The sequence below is a fragment of the Hirundo rustica genome, chromosome 1, assembly GCF_015227805.2.
Source record: "Hirundo rustica isolate bHirRus1 chromosome 1, bHirRus1.pri.v3, whole genome shotgun sequence".
Lineage (NCBI taxonomy): Eukaryota > Metazoa > Chordata > Aves > Passeriformes > Hirundinidae > Hirundo > Hirundo rustica.
The window spans coordinates 133,702,052-133,717,603 of record NC_053450.1 but is presented as its reverse complement, the minus strand read 5'-3'; the positions used below and the strand labels follow the sequence as shown (position 1 = coordinate 133,717,603).

The 15,552-nt window shown below is 42.0% G+C and overlaps 1 protein-coding gene across 5 annotated transcripts in view; it reads left to right on the top strand.

The window, feature by feature from the left end:
• Positions 1-1,966: 1,966 nt before the first annotated feature.
• Positions 1,967-15,552, top strand: part of CDK14 (cyclin dependent kinase 14) — a 349,244-nt gene continuing 335,658 nt past the window's right edge. For 4 of the 5 annotated variants that reach the window (XM_040088080.2, XM_040088088.2, XM_040088063.1 and 1 more), the window contains exons 1-2: positions 1,967-2,178; positions 8,408-8,439. In XM_040088080.2, the coding sequence (XP_039944014.1) occupies positions 2,088-2,178; positions 8,408-8,439 (123 nt within the window). In that variant the 5' untranslated portion in view covers positions 1,967-2,087. The remainder of the gene's footprint in view (positions 2,179-8,407; positions 8,440-15,552) is intronic. The other variant, XM_040088115.2, reaches the window with a different exon arrangement.

Here is a 15,552-nt window from a genome sequence, read left to right as displayed (position 1 = left end):
AATTCACTAGATGCTAGGATCTAGGCTAATTCACTATGTAAGACTGCATCTATCAATTAAGCATGGTTAATTACAGGTTCCTAAGAAGGTTCCTCAGAAATGATATCCCTAATTGCTGAAAGCAAGTTACAGACTGAATTATAGCAGTGTTGGTGCATGTCTCAGCCAAACAGCAGAGCTACCTGGAGTGAATGGTCCACACAGAAAATGCAAAGGAATCAGATGCTAAACTCAGTTTCAGCTCCTGGACCAGAATATTTTATTTATGATGATGGCATTTTTCTCTCCACTAAGTACAGAGGTAGTAATGTCAGATTCAGACAAAGATCAAACCATCAGCTATTATTAAGGATTTAAATGTAATTTTCTTGAAATTATTTAGTTAAACATCCTTGAGCACTTGTGTCCTCCCTCCCTTTTTTCTTCTAGTGCCTTTATCTCTTTCTTCTTTATTTTTCTTTCTCCTCCTTTTCCCTGCACTGCTCTCTGCAAGGTTCCAGTTTCCACTGTTTATCAATTTCCTTCCATAAAATGACAAAGCAACATCGAAAATGCCATTTTAGCTCCTGTTTCAAAGATGCTAGCAGGGTCAAGAGGATTTACACTTCCAAAAACCTTATCACACTGTCTGTACATTCAGGGGTTGTAAGACATTTTACCAGCACTACTGTACTGCTATATGGCAGGACGAGTTCCCAGTATCTTGTGTGCCACAAGTTGCATGCATATTCTACATATAGTAGATTAAAATAGATAATTGCAATGGATTTCCACCTCAAGATGCTGCATAGTGTCCACCCCCGCTGCATTGTAATAGAAAGGTTGGATCCCAATCCCAGAGCACAGGGTTACAGATGGCTTGAACCCAACTCACCTATACCCTTGTCTAGACAAATGTGCTTCTGAAACTGAGCTCAGACACCGTCTAATCCCAGTAAATTGTGTTAGGTAGCCTCATTAAAACCCAAGTTCATTTTAACCAGATAACGTGCATTAAAATACAATTTGAACCACAAAGACCCGAGTTTTAAAATCCTACCTAACATATTGTCCTTGAAAGTACCTACTTTATACTTTAGACTAGACACGACTATCCATTTTGATGGGTTAAACGGATTTATTTTTCAGTAACGTTGGTCCAATTGAGTTAACAAGATCAAAAGCTCCCAACACTCATTAAGGCGCGGGCTAAGGCACTTGAAGGCACATTATCTGGCTGCGCCTGCAGACGCACGGGGAGAGGACCCCAAGTTTCACTTGACGGGCCGGGCTCTCTCGGCGAGCCAGGCGCCCTTTCCCCCGCGCCCCCCCGCACAGGGGGCAGCGCCCGCCGCCAAAGCCCGGGTCAGCCCCGGCCCCGCCGGCCCGGGGGTACCGCGGGGCGTCCCCAGAGACCGCGCCGCGGCAGCGGGGGCGCGCACAGCCCGGCCGGACGCGGCGTCTGCGTCCGCTGCCCCTGCGTCCGCTGCCCCGCCGAACGCCGCCGCAAGCGCCTTGTGCGCCGCTCCCGCCCGGAGCGCTCCCGACGGGAATCGCCGCACCGCCGCTCTCCGCGCCCGGGACGCGCCGCGGACAGCGCGCATCCCTCGGCCCGGCCCCGGCTCTCCCCGCCTGCCCCCCTCACGCCCCCGCCGCCGCCGCCCTTCCTCCCCGGGGCTCCCCGGCCCGCCCAGGCTCCTCCTCCTCCTTTCTCTCAGCGCACCCTCCCTCCCTTCCTCACGCCCTCCCTCCCGCCGCCGGCGCCCGCAGCCCCTGGCCGGACTTTGCTTCGGCTCCTCCATCTCCGCTCGGCGCTGCCGTGGCCCCCGCGCTGCTCGGCCCGTCCGGCCGTGCCGGGGCGGCCCGGGGCAGGGCCGGCGCGGGGCTATGAGCCGGGCGCTGCCGGCGCCGAGCCCAGCAGCACCGGCAGCGGCAGCCGCGGCGTAGGGCTCCTTTCCCGGGCGGGACCGCGACCGGGACCGGGACTGTCCCGCGGCGCCCGGAGGCTCCTCGGGGCGCGGGGAGAGCCCCGGGGCCGGAGGGGCGGTGTCCCCCCGGAGCCAGGGGAGCGGGGGTGGCGGCTGGCGAAAGGGGGTGGTCGCCCCCCGATGTGTGACATGATCGACTCGCAGTCCGCCGAGAAGATCAGCAGGATGAAAAAGTTGCGGAGAACTTTATCGGAGAGCTTCGGCCGAATAGGTGAGTCCCGGGCCCGGGCTCCGACGGCGCTGCCCGGCCCCCGGCGGTCCCGGCAGGGAGGGGACGGGGGGCGGTGGGCGCAGCGCTGCCAGGCTGGAAACGCCCGCGACGGCGCCGTTCCCGAGGAACGTTTCTTGGGAGGAAAGCTCGGGAAATAAACAACTCCGGTAGCCCCGGCAGTGCCGCATGGGTCTGTGATGGAGTTAGCCCAAAATCGCCTGGGAAGAGCAAACTGTAAATGAGAGTTGGCTGACGTGCCCCTATTGCCAAAGAGAAGCCTCAACAGAAAGCAATCGGTTATTTTAATTTTGTTGCAGATCTGGTGATTTCTTTTTTTACGGGCTGCGGGTTTTTTGTTGAGGTGTGAGATGCTGAAGCAGGTAATAGCGGCCCAGTGATTTAGGGGGCCAGACAAAAGAAGTCTGTCATCTGCTGTGAAGTCTTCTCCCTCTGTCGCTGACATAAAGCATCCTGAGGTAGCGTCATCTGAATGGCACTGCCGAGCGTGTTACCTCCTCGTGCCACCACACCGTGTTTGGTTTTGACACCAGTTTATTTTGCGGTTGGATTTGTTATTGAGAACAATGCCAAAGAGTTCTGGTCTGCTCGGACTGGTGTTTCCCTTGGTCTTTGGCACAGTGTGTTGCTTAATTCACTGTTTAAAGCATTAATTCTCACTGACATCAGCAGCGCGCAGCTGAGCAGGGAGAGAAGGTACCTCCGAGGAGGTATGGAGTATCCCCTAGTTGGTGGGACAGAGCAGCTGGAGGAAGTGCTGTAACACACGAGAGCAGATGCAGCAGCCCCTGTCCTTGCAGACCTCCTGCATGGGCCCTTCCGCAGTCCTTAGCCATGCACTGTCCGTTTGGGAGGTCTTTCCTTGCAGGCAGCCTGGCTGCCAGGCGCGGGTCTGCTTGCAGAGCTGCTTTGTCCCGGTGAGGGTGCGAAGTGCCTGTGCCGCGGCAGGAGCTGTGGCCTTTGGTTCTCCCCCAGTAACCCTGCCTAGGAGATGGGCGGGCACACTTATTTTAATTTTTTACGTGCTGTGGTATGCATTCAAGCACTGCAAGCTTTTAAGTAGATGATTGTGTTTGAAATCAGGTACTTTTTATTGTCCTACTCCAGGACGAAAAAGACGGAGAAAAGCTTATTCTTACTTGTAAACCGGAGTTTCAAGGGGAAATGCAAAGTTACAGTTGTAAAGCAAATATCAAGTCACTCTTACAAATCTCTCTGTCCCCGTATGAAAACAGCTTTCACCTATCATCAGTCTTAAACTGGTAAAATACATTTAACTTTCTTTGATTAGAAGAAAAAAAGGTGAAGCAGTCAGGTGTTTGGTCTGTTGTATGTCTCTGTGTGTGTATAAACACAGAGACACTCTTCCACAGAAATGTGAAAGGGTTTTACTAATGGTGGAAGTCATTAACAAAGAAAATGTTTTGAATGAGGATGCTGCTTTGTTGTAACAATGACAGTCCCGTTAATGCCTTTTAGGGATCAAGGCCCCTCTGGCTGGTAATTTCTGCATGTTTTATTTGGCTCGGTTGGGTGATCATCTCTTTTTGTCATTTTGCACAAATTAAACAAGCTTTTAGTTTCCTTGTGAGCTCTGGCCTGGTTTTACATTCACGGATATTTATGTCTACAAGCTCCTCCAGTTCTGTGTGTATATGTGCAGAAGTGTAGGAGTGTGGTCTGGTATGTGGTTTGTTTGTTTGTTTGCTGGTGGTTGTTTTGTGATTAAAACACAGCTGCTACCAGCAAGTTTTTTCAATCTTCAGATGCTCAAATATATTGATCATCATTGTGGTAACTACACTTTGAGCTAAAAAACTTCTAATTTAGCTGTATGAGGTTTGAAGATGTCCACTCCCTGATACCAGAGCCCAAGCAAAGAAATTCTAAACTTGCATACCAGGAAGTCTTTGGTTAAAACATGTGCTGTACTTAACTCTTATACTGGAGTGAAGGAGAGAAAGCAAAAACATCATTGGAAAAAGTCTTTCTGGGTATTTGACATTTGGGTTTTAAAGCTCTTTTTTGTAAATGCTGGTTGCCTGGTATGATTGGCAAATTACAAATTAAATATGTATTTAATTTGTAACTTTTTCAGTAATCTGTGCAGTTGTGATTTGTCATAAATAAAACATTCCTGACAGTAGTAAAGGCCAGGTTGGATGAGGCTTTGAACAACTTGTCTAGTGGAAGTTGTCCCTGCCCGTAACAGGGCAGTGAGGATGATCTTTTAGGTCTCCTCCAAACCAAACCATTCTATTATTCTATAAAGCAGCGATGATATATTAACTTTTTCTGTTCTGCTTCAATCTGCTTCAGTTTATGTTTTTGTAGGTTTAAGTATACAACATAGTATCATGGGCACAGTCATATAAATGATGTGAGGGTACTATGGTGTTTGAATCAAATAGCTGGGGAGTCAAACCTTAATGTGCAGCAGTGGGAAAGATCTGATGATCATTCTTGAGATTATAAAGCACTGTTACGCCTTCCCCCAGTGTTGGTGGCATTGTGCCTACCAAATGCAATTCTGTCAATACTGCAAGACCCCAAACTTAGGTACCAGATTTTGATACTCAAGTTCATGCTAGCCTCTTGGATAAGAGCAATGGAAATGTATCCTGATTGTCATTGGCAGTGAGCTATTTTTTTGTTAGAGCTTGCAGGTTAACACTCAATAAACTGCATTTCAGACCCACTTCTCCCCACCAAGTAATCCTCTCAATTTGAGAAGTTTTGTCTGCAATTAATTTATGATTTTTGTTTTACAGTGTGCTAAAGTATGTTAGGTAACGTTTGAAGCTATTTCTCCACTATCTCCAGACAGTGTAGTTGTTCCTGGGGCACAGCAGAGGCCCAAAGGGTACCAACAGCAGCCTCAGGAAGACTTGACCCATTTTCTTAACTGTGAACTGATGCTTTGCAGCTGCCAGGTTTCCTGGAAGAGGGTGATGAAGATCGGGCTCATCAAACAAAACTGGGCTCAGTCCTGTAACTCTTAGAGTACCTAATACTGAAAATGTTTATTTTGCTGAGTTGAAAATTGTGATGTGTTAAATTGCCCATTCAGTGAGCCTTTTCCTGAGCATTCGCTTTGTGCCATTATGTGCAAATCTGGCAGAGGATGATAGAGTGCTGTGGTGTGCTGGGGGAAATGTGTGTGGCCTGTGGTGCTACAGGGTGGCTCTTTGCTGAAGAAGTCGCATGCTTCCAGTTCTAGAGAAATGGAAATTCTAGAAATCTTTGCAGCTTAGGTAGTCTTTTTCCTGTCAGAAATTTTCTGGTGTTTCAAGGAGTGTCCCTCTTAAAAGTTATGTCACCGTAAAAACTTATATTGCTAAGAATCTGAAACATATACATAATTCTTTTAATTCATAGGTTTCTGCCAGCCTATTCATTTTTATATGAACATCCATATTAATTAAAAAAAAATTGGTTTCCTTGCTTACAGACTGCATTGGCCATATAAGTGAACACACCATAACTGTATATTATCCAACTCTTAGAGATTCAGTTCACTCATTGTTTAATTTAGCATTTAAACCTTTATTAGGTTTTGTTCTTAGTTTTGCCCTTTGATAATTATGTAATTAAATTATTAGTGAATAATTTAATAAAAGTAATAGTCATCTTTTAGTTACGTGAGGAGTTCTTAGCTGTGCATTTGTTGAAGTTCATATAGCACCAGAATCACATTTGCGATCTCTTCAGCTCATGCCATTTAACTTCTGTTTTCTTATGGTTTTCTTTAGTTGAAAACTAACACCAGTTTACAAAAAAAGAAAGAAAGAAGGAGAAAACATTGCTGAGATTGATCGCAGTGTGCTGAAGGCAATCTGAGCATCCCTGGGCTTTGTTACTAGCTCCTCACTGATACAAAGGTTATCTCCACTAATCTCCTCTGATGTACATCCACATAGCTCACATACCTGAGATAATTAGAAGTTCATTTGTAAACAGTTTATTTTTTTTTTTTTTAAGGTTCAGTAGAACTTTTTTTTTTTTTTTTAATAACAGTTTAAAAAGGAAAAGATTGCATCAAGGAGAAAAAGATATTTTAATGTAGTCTTTTCTATAAAATATGTTGCTATGGTGTCTTCCTTGAGAGATGCTATGTAGTGAATTGGTTGAGAGTGATATTAATATTCAAAAGATTCTCATTAAATGGGTGGCCAGAACTCTCATACCCTTTTTGTTATTCTTAAAAGCCCTCTTTTAGTCAAAGGTAGAAGGTAAAGACAAGCCAGATATATGCAATGGACCACAGATTCCCATTTCTTCCTGTTCTGTTACACTGTGAATTTTGTTTAGCTATCTATTTGGCTATTCCTGTAATGTTCTGGTCTTGTGAAAATCTTGTGTTTTGGTAAGGGAGAAAATCTTGTCAGCATGGCCTAGTGTCATTTACTAATTTGTAGCTTGTATGTCAGTGTGACCTGAATGGTAATTGAGAAGATTAGAAGTGTGTTCTTAAAAAGTGTTCCACAGGTTGGGGGTTCTCCTCTTCCTTTCCTTCTCCTCTTTCCTGTTCTGAGTACTTGGTACTTGGCAGTCTGAAAATGTTTTGATCACCCTTCAAAACCTTAAAAATGTATTTAACTATCAAAATGTACAATGTGTGCCTCAGATCTCCTCAGCAAAATACCAGGGTTTGTTTCCTTGTTTTTACCACTGAGCATGAAATCTAGGTGAGTGACTGTAAAGCAGTGATCTTCAGAAGTTTGAGTGAAGCCATGTTTCATGTCCTAAAGAAATGGGAGTTTAGAAGCTGGACATTCCCTGCTTTTCTGTACAAAGATAACTGGGATTTGTGCCTTGCTGCCCATGGTGGAGATTCTGGAGGTGCAGCACTGCTTGCACAGGTGGTACTGCCTCTGTACCACCTCTGATACAGCTTCTACAGTTTTGGCATTGCTTTTGTTTTGTTTTTATTAGTTCATTGTGGGGTTTTTTTGTTTGTTTTTATTTTTTGTGTTGTTGGTTTGGTTTTTGTTGTTATTGTGGGGTATTTTTTATTTGTTGGTTTTGGGGGTTTTGGTGGGAGTCTTTTTTTTTTTCCTGGTTGTTGTTTTTGCTTTTGAAGCTGATAACACAGTTGCTCCTGAAGACAAGATTTGGAAGAGGTTTAAAAATTGCTAGTGATTTGAAGGCAGAAGGAGCATCTAAAAGAGAAAAACTGGAGTCTAGACCCTCAACCATGCTAAGTGCTTAAATATTTGTCTCCTGCAGAACTGTGCAGGAGTGTAAGAAACATTATGCTGCTTAAATGATGAGGAGGGACCCTTCTGGTGCAGCACTGCATGAGCTGTTCAATGACCTCCCTCAAACTGAAAACCTTTGTGATTTAAGCTGAAAAGAAACAGTGCAATCACCAATGCAATGGTTAATCTAATTTTAGCTCTTCAAGAGAGGGAAACAAAGAGCACTTTCAGGTCATGGTGTGCAGCACACCAAGTGCAGTCCCTCCTGCTTCTGGTTGAGAAAAAGAACCAGTCTCGTATCTTCAGACTGACACAGTTCAGTGCAGATTTGGAGAAATTAATTTTCTTCATATTTCAGTAAAGATGTCCAGTATGCTAAAGGAAAGCTTTTCATCCGCCTGATCTTTGCTACAACTGCAGAACTATTCATGTCTTCATTTTCTTACCAGTTCACATATTTTCTGCACTGTTTTTCTCTCCTGATTGTTGATTAATTGCTTGTTAACAGCGTAAGAAAGAAATCTCTTCTGCTTTAGTGTAAGTCACACTAAAAATTATAAAAGAAAAAAAGAAAAAGGAAAAAAAGCACGTTACAATGCATACTATTTCATAAAGAGTTAGTACTTGACAAACTGAATACATGGTTAGGTGTTAGTTATACTTTTCCATTTTGAAGTTCAGTCAAGCTCTCCATAAAGGGTTTTTCACACTCACTAGGAATTGAAATAAAAAAAAAAACAAACCCACCTTTGCAAACTCTTATTTTCTTTAACCTGAGAGGATATTTTTCATAAATATGTAAATTTTCTTTCTTAGAAACTCTCTGTGCAGTTCTGCACTCCATTTACAGATTCAGATTTTGTGTATAAAATTGTTATTCATGCCACCCTGTTCTTTCCTATTATAACAGGAAAATGATTCTCTGTTTTTTTTATTTTTTCTTTTCTAGTGGTTTGTGTTCATTGAAATGCAGTCCAGATAATAATTTCTTTTTTCTTTTTATTTTAAAGCTTTGAAGAAGGAAGATAGCAGCTTTGATGAGGTAGGTTAAATGTCTTTGTACCTTACATAGTCCAGGTATGCCTTTAATATTTCTCGCCAGTGCCAGAAGAAACCCACAGATAGTAGTGTTATGATGTATGTGTCAATTAATACATGCAAATTGCTCAAACATATTTTCATTTTCTAAATAACTACCGGAAGAATTTGTTAGTCAAAGGGGCTGAATGGAACGCTTAGGGTGTTTTTTGTTTTCTTTAATGTAATACAACTGGATGTTTTAAGAAAAGTGGCCATTTAAAACTGATCGATGCTGAGAAATTTTGCATGCGGGGAAGAGACTTTATAGAACTTTGCCCTTGATAATTCCTGTAACTGTAGGCCCATGCTATAACAGACAGGGAAAAACCATTGCTCCTGAGAGAATACCTTATGTAAAGTGCTGCTGCATTGGCTTCTTGCTGAATATGTCAACTGAGTGAGATGCTAATTAAAAAGAAACCCAACCCAACAGCACAAAACCAGCATCCAGTCCATTGGTAAAACTGATACTTGATTATTCAGTCTAATCAGTTTGGGATTGTGACCTCTCTGGGACATGATTCGCAAGTTAACTTGTAAAATACGCTGCTCGCAGTTTGTGCTTGGGAGTCCCAGGGCAGTGCAGGTTATCCCACGGAGCAGGTTTATGCAGGAAGAGATGTAGGCCTTGGTGTGATGACTGGTCATATTGCAGTCAATGCTTGCCTTGTAGTTCCCTCTGCCACCATAGCTGGAAGCAAATGGAAGTATTTTCATGTGTTGATGTTACGCTTCTGGCATTTCTTCTTCATTGCCTGCTGTAAGCTTAAATTCTTGGCTGAATGGAGTGAGATAGCTGTTGTGTAATGCCAGATTCTAGAATAAATAAATGATGATGTAATGTCCTGGATTCTGGATCAAATCAGACTCCATCTCTTTCTAAACAGATCACACTGATATTCAAATAGAGCAATAACAGTGGAAATGTTTTATGATTTTCTGACATGTGTTGCAAAAGCTGTAACTCACCTTGACCCCTCTCAGGTCTGGAGTGAAAGTCATGAGGTCAGGCTCACTTTTCAGGAGCTCGGTTGCATCGTGCAGTGCTCCTGACTATTTTATTTCTCTTGTAACACTCATGGAATTTGATTCCTTCCCTAAAAGTTACACCTGTACAAATACATGCAGATACATGGTTAATAAACTCTGAGTTCTTGTTTTACAAATCTGGTCTGATTCTGTTCAGTATTTTCATCTGAAGGCTGCAGTGGTATGTCTGTGCTATAACCCACACAGTAAGTAGTAAGACCTTGTATAAAATTTAACTCAGAATTTGAAAGAATCTATTAAAAAGCATTGTCATATGAAGATAGCAGTTCTTCTGTCCCCTTCTCTTCCCTAGGATTGCTTATCTACTGGTTGCATTTATTTTCTTCAAACCTGGTTTTCTTCTTTAATAGGCGACAACTTGAGCAAATTTTTATTTAAATTCAAGGGGGTTTGGGGAGAAACAATCTTTCAAACATGTTTTTAATGGTATCTGACAGATTGTTGCAATGAGCTATTGCAGAGGCAGTAAGGGACATCTAGTGGGAAGGGTACACAGAAGAATTTTCTTCCATTTTCTGTAAATATGGAGGAGCTTGATGTGACATTTGCATCAATTGGTTCCATAGTTTTAAGTGTCATTTCTTAGAAGAAAGAAAAGTGTGTTGAGATTTTGTTGTCCTTATTATCTCTTCAAATTCTACACAGTTCTTGGCGATTTTCTAGCCTAAAGTGTGAATCAGAGAATGAGCTGTGCCAGGTATCACTTAATTCCTTTCTTTTCAAACATCCTTCAGATCAGAAAATGAAACAGACATTGGTAACAATAATGTATCTGATTTAATAACACTTCTAAGGAAGACAGTATCTTTGAGCAGAGGAGTGGGTGCTCACGTTGGTCTTAGGAGGCCATCCTGAAAAACACTAGTAAGACCATAGCATGATACTTTTAAAAGTCTAGTTTTCTGGCTTGTATGTGGAATATTGATATAACAGAGAAGCAGTTATGAAGAAACTTAAGATGACAATAAGTGGGAATATCAGATAAGAAGAAGAGAGAGGAAGTAGTTTTCCAAGCTGTCCAAAGCTGTCAGCTTTGGGCCTCCTACTACAAAAAATGAGTCAGCTATTGAAACAGAAATTTCATTTAACAAGCAGCACGTTCTCCTTGTTAGTGAAAAGATGCTCTTTTGTGTTGCTGACAGATGCTATGTATCTCTTCTCAGCTTGTGTTTCCCCTTTCCTGAAGGGAATTTGACCTGTGAAGCAGTGCTTGAACAAGGAGCGATGAACTTGCAGAGGGACTTTATGCTCTTGACAGGTAGAGGAGGAGGACTCGTGTTTTAGCTTTTCAAGTTGTGACCAGAACACCAGGAGCAGAAGTTGGCCAGCAGGGACCTGAAATCTCTGATGGAAGAGAGAAAGTGGCATGAAGAGGAAGATGACCCTTCTAAAGCTGCAAGGTCTATATTTGCAGCTGAATAGGTTGTCACTTTATTCTGTGTATCTTAACGTAGGTGCTACATGAGGTGCTTACTTGTTTGTCTCTCAGAAACTGAGGGGAATAAATTGAGCAGTTCAGTGGCTCTTAATTCTACCTACTTTAATTGCTTGCAGTAGCTGAAAAATGTACAACACTTTAGGAAGTTGTCTGTCTTTTGAAGAGAAACTACTAAAAATTAAGATGTCAAACATGACAGGCCAGTGTACCACATAATTGCTTTCTGTCGGTTATAAAATTAATCTCTCCAGTAAATTAGACCAGAAGAATCATGAGCAGTGAATCCTGTGAATAAGTTACGTGTTAGAAAATACTTTTATTTGTAGAATTGTTTCAGGGGTCTTACTGCTGTATTTATTCCTACCCATAAGGTAAGAGGTGAAGGAGTAGTTTAATATTTCTCACTGTTTAATACCTGTTCTTGTGTTGCTTTGATTAAATTCTAAATGGAAAAAACAGTTTTCTGTAAATGATGCCAATCTTTGCTTTGGTCCATGAGAACACTGAATTAATCCATTTAATGGATTTAGTGGTAGCCTGCTCAGCTTCCTAAGATGTTGTGACATCTTCCAGAGACTCATATGAATAAAGGAGTGGATACAGACCACATCTATAGTCTTTCATTCAAATAAATAATTGTGTGGTTTTGTTTTTTCTTTTTTAACCTTTAGCCTCTTCCGTTTTGTCATACTGGTCACACTGTGGGAAGTGAAACATACGCCTGTCTCAGTAGGTGCTGACATCAGTTCTTAGTGTTTTCAGTGGTTTGTGGATTGGTTTCCTCTGTCATGAAATATCATGGGGGGCTGTTCTTGCCTGTTTTTAAAATTTTTTTGAGTAAGGCACCTTCTCCTTGTGTCCTTAAATGTATCTTATCTATTCTCTGAACGTGACAAATGTGAACCACCCTCTCCCCGCAAAGTAGCTGCCCTGTTTTTCAAAGCAACCTAAGTTTCACTCTCTGAGTGTAGGTTCTGGCACAGCTAGCATCTGTTTTGTTGTTTTAGGCAAAGCGCTGATTATCTACACTGAATATCTTGATAGAAAATGAGCACCTCTGAGGGGCAGCACTACATGAAAAGAGCAGTCTAAAAACAAATTAGTGAAAATTTTATTTCTAATAAAATACAAGTAGTTCAGTAGTTTGTCAAAGTTTCAAATAATAATTTCCAGCTATGCAGGATTGCTTTGATGTATTTAGACCGCTGGTGTAACAAGTCCACTCTGCGTTACAATGATGGAACCAATTTGTTTTTCATTACAATGTGATTGAGGCCAATAACAAGTGGCTGAATTGTAGCATATTTCTTGGGATAGCAGCCAGTGTTGATGTCGTGACTAAGCTCATCTCAAGGCTGGTGGTAACCTGCTCCTTTGGTTAGCTGCTTGCTATAATGATTTATTTCTATATTCCTGTCAGCAGTCACAAGCTGTTGGTTCTTGTCCTTCTGTTGTTGGTTTCTCTGAGCACTTAAATCATGTTTTAAGACCTTCAGTCATATGTATGCACACTAAATACATTAATATCAATGTCACAATGAAATCAAAAGAAAATAATCTTCAGACTCGAAATAAACATGAATTTCTTTGATTATTGCTTCTTATAGTGAGTTTTATTGCTATTGTTTAGCTGTAGTTTAGTGTTAATTTTTGCTGATATCAAGAGCACCCTTTTTTTAAGGCCATCTCTCTTAGGAAATTAGGATACTGTGATTGTGCCTGCTGCATGCGTAATGCCATCTGACTTCACCCAGTACCTTTGAAGTTGGCTGACACTAGATGCTTAGATGCTTGGTGGAAAAGCATGTGAGCTGGCTGAGGAGTAGAGATAAGAATCTCCTCTAATGGAGAAGCTGAAATGCAAGTTCTTGTGAGCATATGAGAATGCGGTCGGAGGTGTTACGAATACTCCGACTTCAGCAAAATCCCTAATACTCATCTACTTCTTACTACATTTAGAGTGTCCAACTCTGAGGAAGCCAAATTTCATTTATTTCACTCATGGAAAAACTTCTGTGTGTTTGAAGTGGAAGTGTGTGAAAGGGGAGGGAGTTCTGCCAAGTTACTTCTTGATTCTGTAATGTGCTTGCTCTCACAGTCTCTCTCACCCCAAATAATAAGGCTACTCCCTCTGGGGGATGTTGGCATGAAAAATGTCTTGGTTTAAAGGACACCCATCTCTGAACCAGGACTTTCACATAAAGATTGTTTTGACTTTGAACAGTTAAAGGAAAGGGTGTAGTTGGAAGAAAGTAAAGCTTTGTAAAGCATGAACAAGAGGCATTTGAATGCCATAATACAGGTGGCACATAATACACTAAATAACTTTTCTGCATTTTTTTTACTATTTTATTTATAGTAAGTAGTTTGAGAGAGAAGTGCATGGATGACAGAAAGATAAAAAACCCTTAAAACTGAATTTGGAAAAAAAATGCCAGAAGTGTCGGTGTCAAAGCATTTTCTAAATAATTCCAGGGAACTGGGTCAGAAAAACTTCATCTGGTGGTTGGGTTCCTTTTCCAAATGTGTACAAAGGTGGTTCAAGTGTCTGGAAAAATGTGTTTGTTCAGATGTATTGTCACAAATCAGATGAGAGGAAACACAATTCCAGGCAGAAGATAACTCCGTATTGGAAGCTGCTGCTTTTGAAGTGTTTCTTGATGCATGACCCAGGCAAATATTTTTTTGGTGACAAGAAGGAGGTAGAGGCTCAGTGATGTAATCTGATGCCTCCTGCAGGAGGACCACCCTCTTGGGTTAGGGAGGTCTTTGTGTGTCTGATAAAATCTTTCCAGACTGCCATCTTTGGGAGGGAAGATGGGTGGGGATGATGATGTCTCCTGAGCCTGTACATGACCGAGATTTCCCAGGAGATGGTTTGTGTTCCTACCACTCCTAATTCTATGTCTTCTTTTCCCCAGTACTGTTCACTTACACTCTGAGGATCTGACATTAGTCCAGTGGTTCCCTAGCAGCAGATGGCTTGGACATCAGCTTGCCCTACAGATTTACTGGTCTCTGCTGCTGCATTCCAACAAAATACGAGTCCGAATTGTGTCCTAGTTCTTGGGACTGGTGTGTGATGCTAATGTGTGTGCATGCGTAGCAGAATAGCACCAGCATTTCAGGTCTTACAAAGTTGTTCTCATCTGCCTAAAGGGAAATACTGCTTTCTCTAGATTGATAATATTATTACAATTGTGTTTCAGGTGAGTCTGATAATGAAGGGCATGAATGGAAGAGAGCAAACATTGCCAGTCTGCTAAAGCTTCTTACTGCATTATCTGTGGGATAAATGTGCTTTCTATGGGAAAGAAAAGGCATTGTTCTGTAAAAACGCTAGTTTGTGAAACTTCTGATGGCTTAAAGGAGCCCAACTCTTGGGCAGCCTTGCATAATTTCTCAGAGAATTACTAATATATATATGGTGGTCAAGGATTCCTGTCACTTCACTGTGCTATGTTGCACATGGAAATAAATCAGGTTCTGGAAGTTGTGAGGCACTTCAGAAACAGATCTAGGTGACCCCAATGCAAGCTGGTAAGTAATTGAGAAGTGGCAGGAAAGCCACCAAGAAAAACTGACTATGAAACAGCTGCTTTGTTTTGTCAATTTCAAGGCTTTGAAGCAAGACCTGAGACCATGTGGAAGGTTTTGAGATTTACTTGGCAGTGACTCTACCCATTCAGTACAGGAATTGTTCTTAATGGTGGGGAATAGACCTGACCTTGAGGAGATGAAAGTTTGGGATTAAAGCTCTTTTGTAGCTGAGGAAGAGCTTGTTGTATGTTCTGCCTGGTGTGTTTGGTGAGAGTGCATCCTACTACCTTTTTGAAAGTGTGTAGTATTTTCATGACCTAAGAAAAGTGGTTAAGTGAAGTGTGAACCTGCTTACTCTCCCCTTTCTCTGTCGAAGCTGGATAGAAGAAGGGTTCATGTGACTAGTTAATATGCCTGTGTCCTTTGCTTGACTTTTCTTTGAAAATGGATGGAGCAAAGGAGCAGAACGTGGTCTGAATCCATGTCTGCAGCAGTGACTGGTGAAGATTTGGCCAAAATGCTGACAATATATAGCTCTGTTGTGATCTGCAGACAAGTGTTTTAGCTATCAGAGAAACACTGCGAAATTGAGATGAATTTCCAGGCCTACTTCTCTCACTTGTGCATGCGTATTTTGGGATGTTTCTTCTCATCAGACGAGAGGGTGTATGCATTCCAGGAATGCGGAGTGTGAATATAAGCTATTACTATTTTGATGAAGTATGCTTCCATGTAAGTCCTGCTGTTCTTATTCTTGGGACATATGGGATAAAGTAATTCATTGATAGATTTAACAGAATAACAAAGTACAACATACTGTATATGGGATCCATATCTTCTTGTTCTTGGCCTTGTGGGCAATCTCTTCATTGTTAGGCAAGAAATAATCATGTCACTTCCTTGATAGATCTATCTGTTCCATCTGCTTTGTACTTAGACATTATTGCTTTTGTTTGTTTTTTTCTTCCAAGCCACACTATGAGCAGACATAAGACTAAATCTAAATCTTCTTCTCACGAAGGGATCTAAATGAAAATTTTCTCTGTC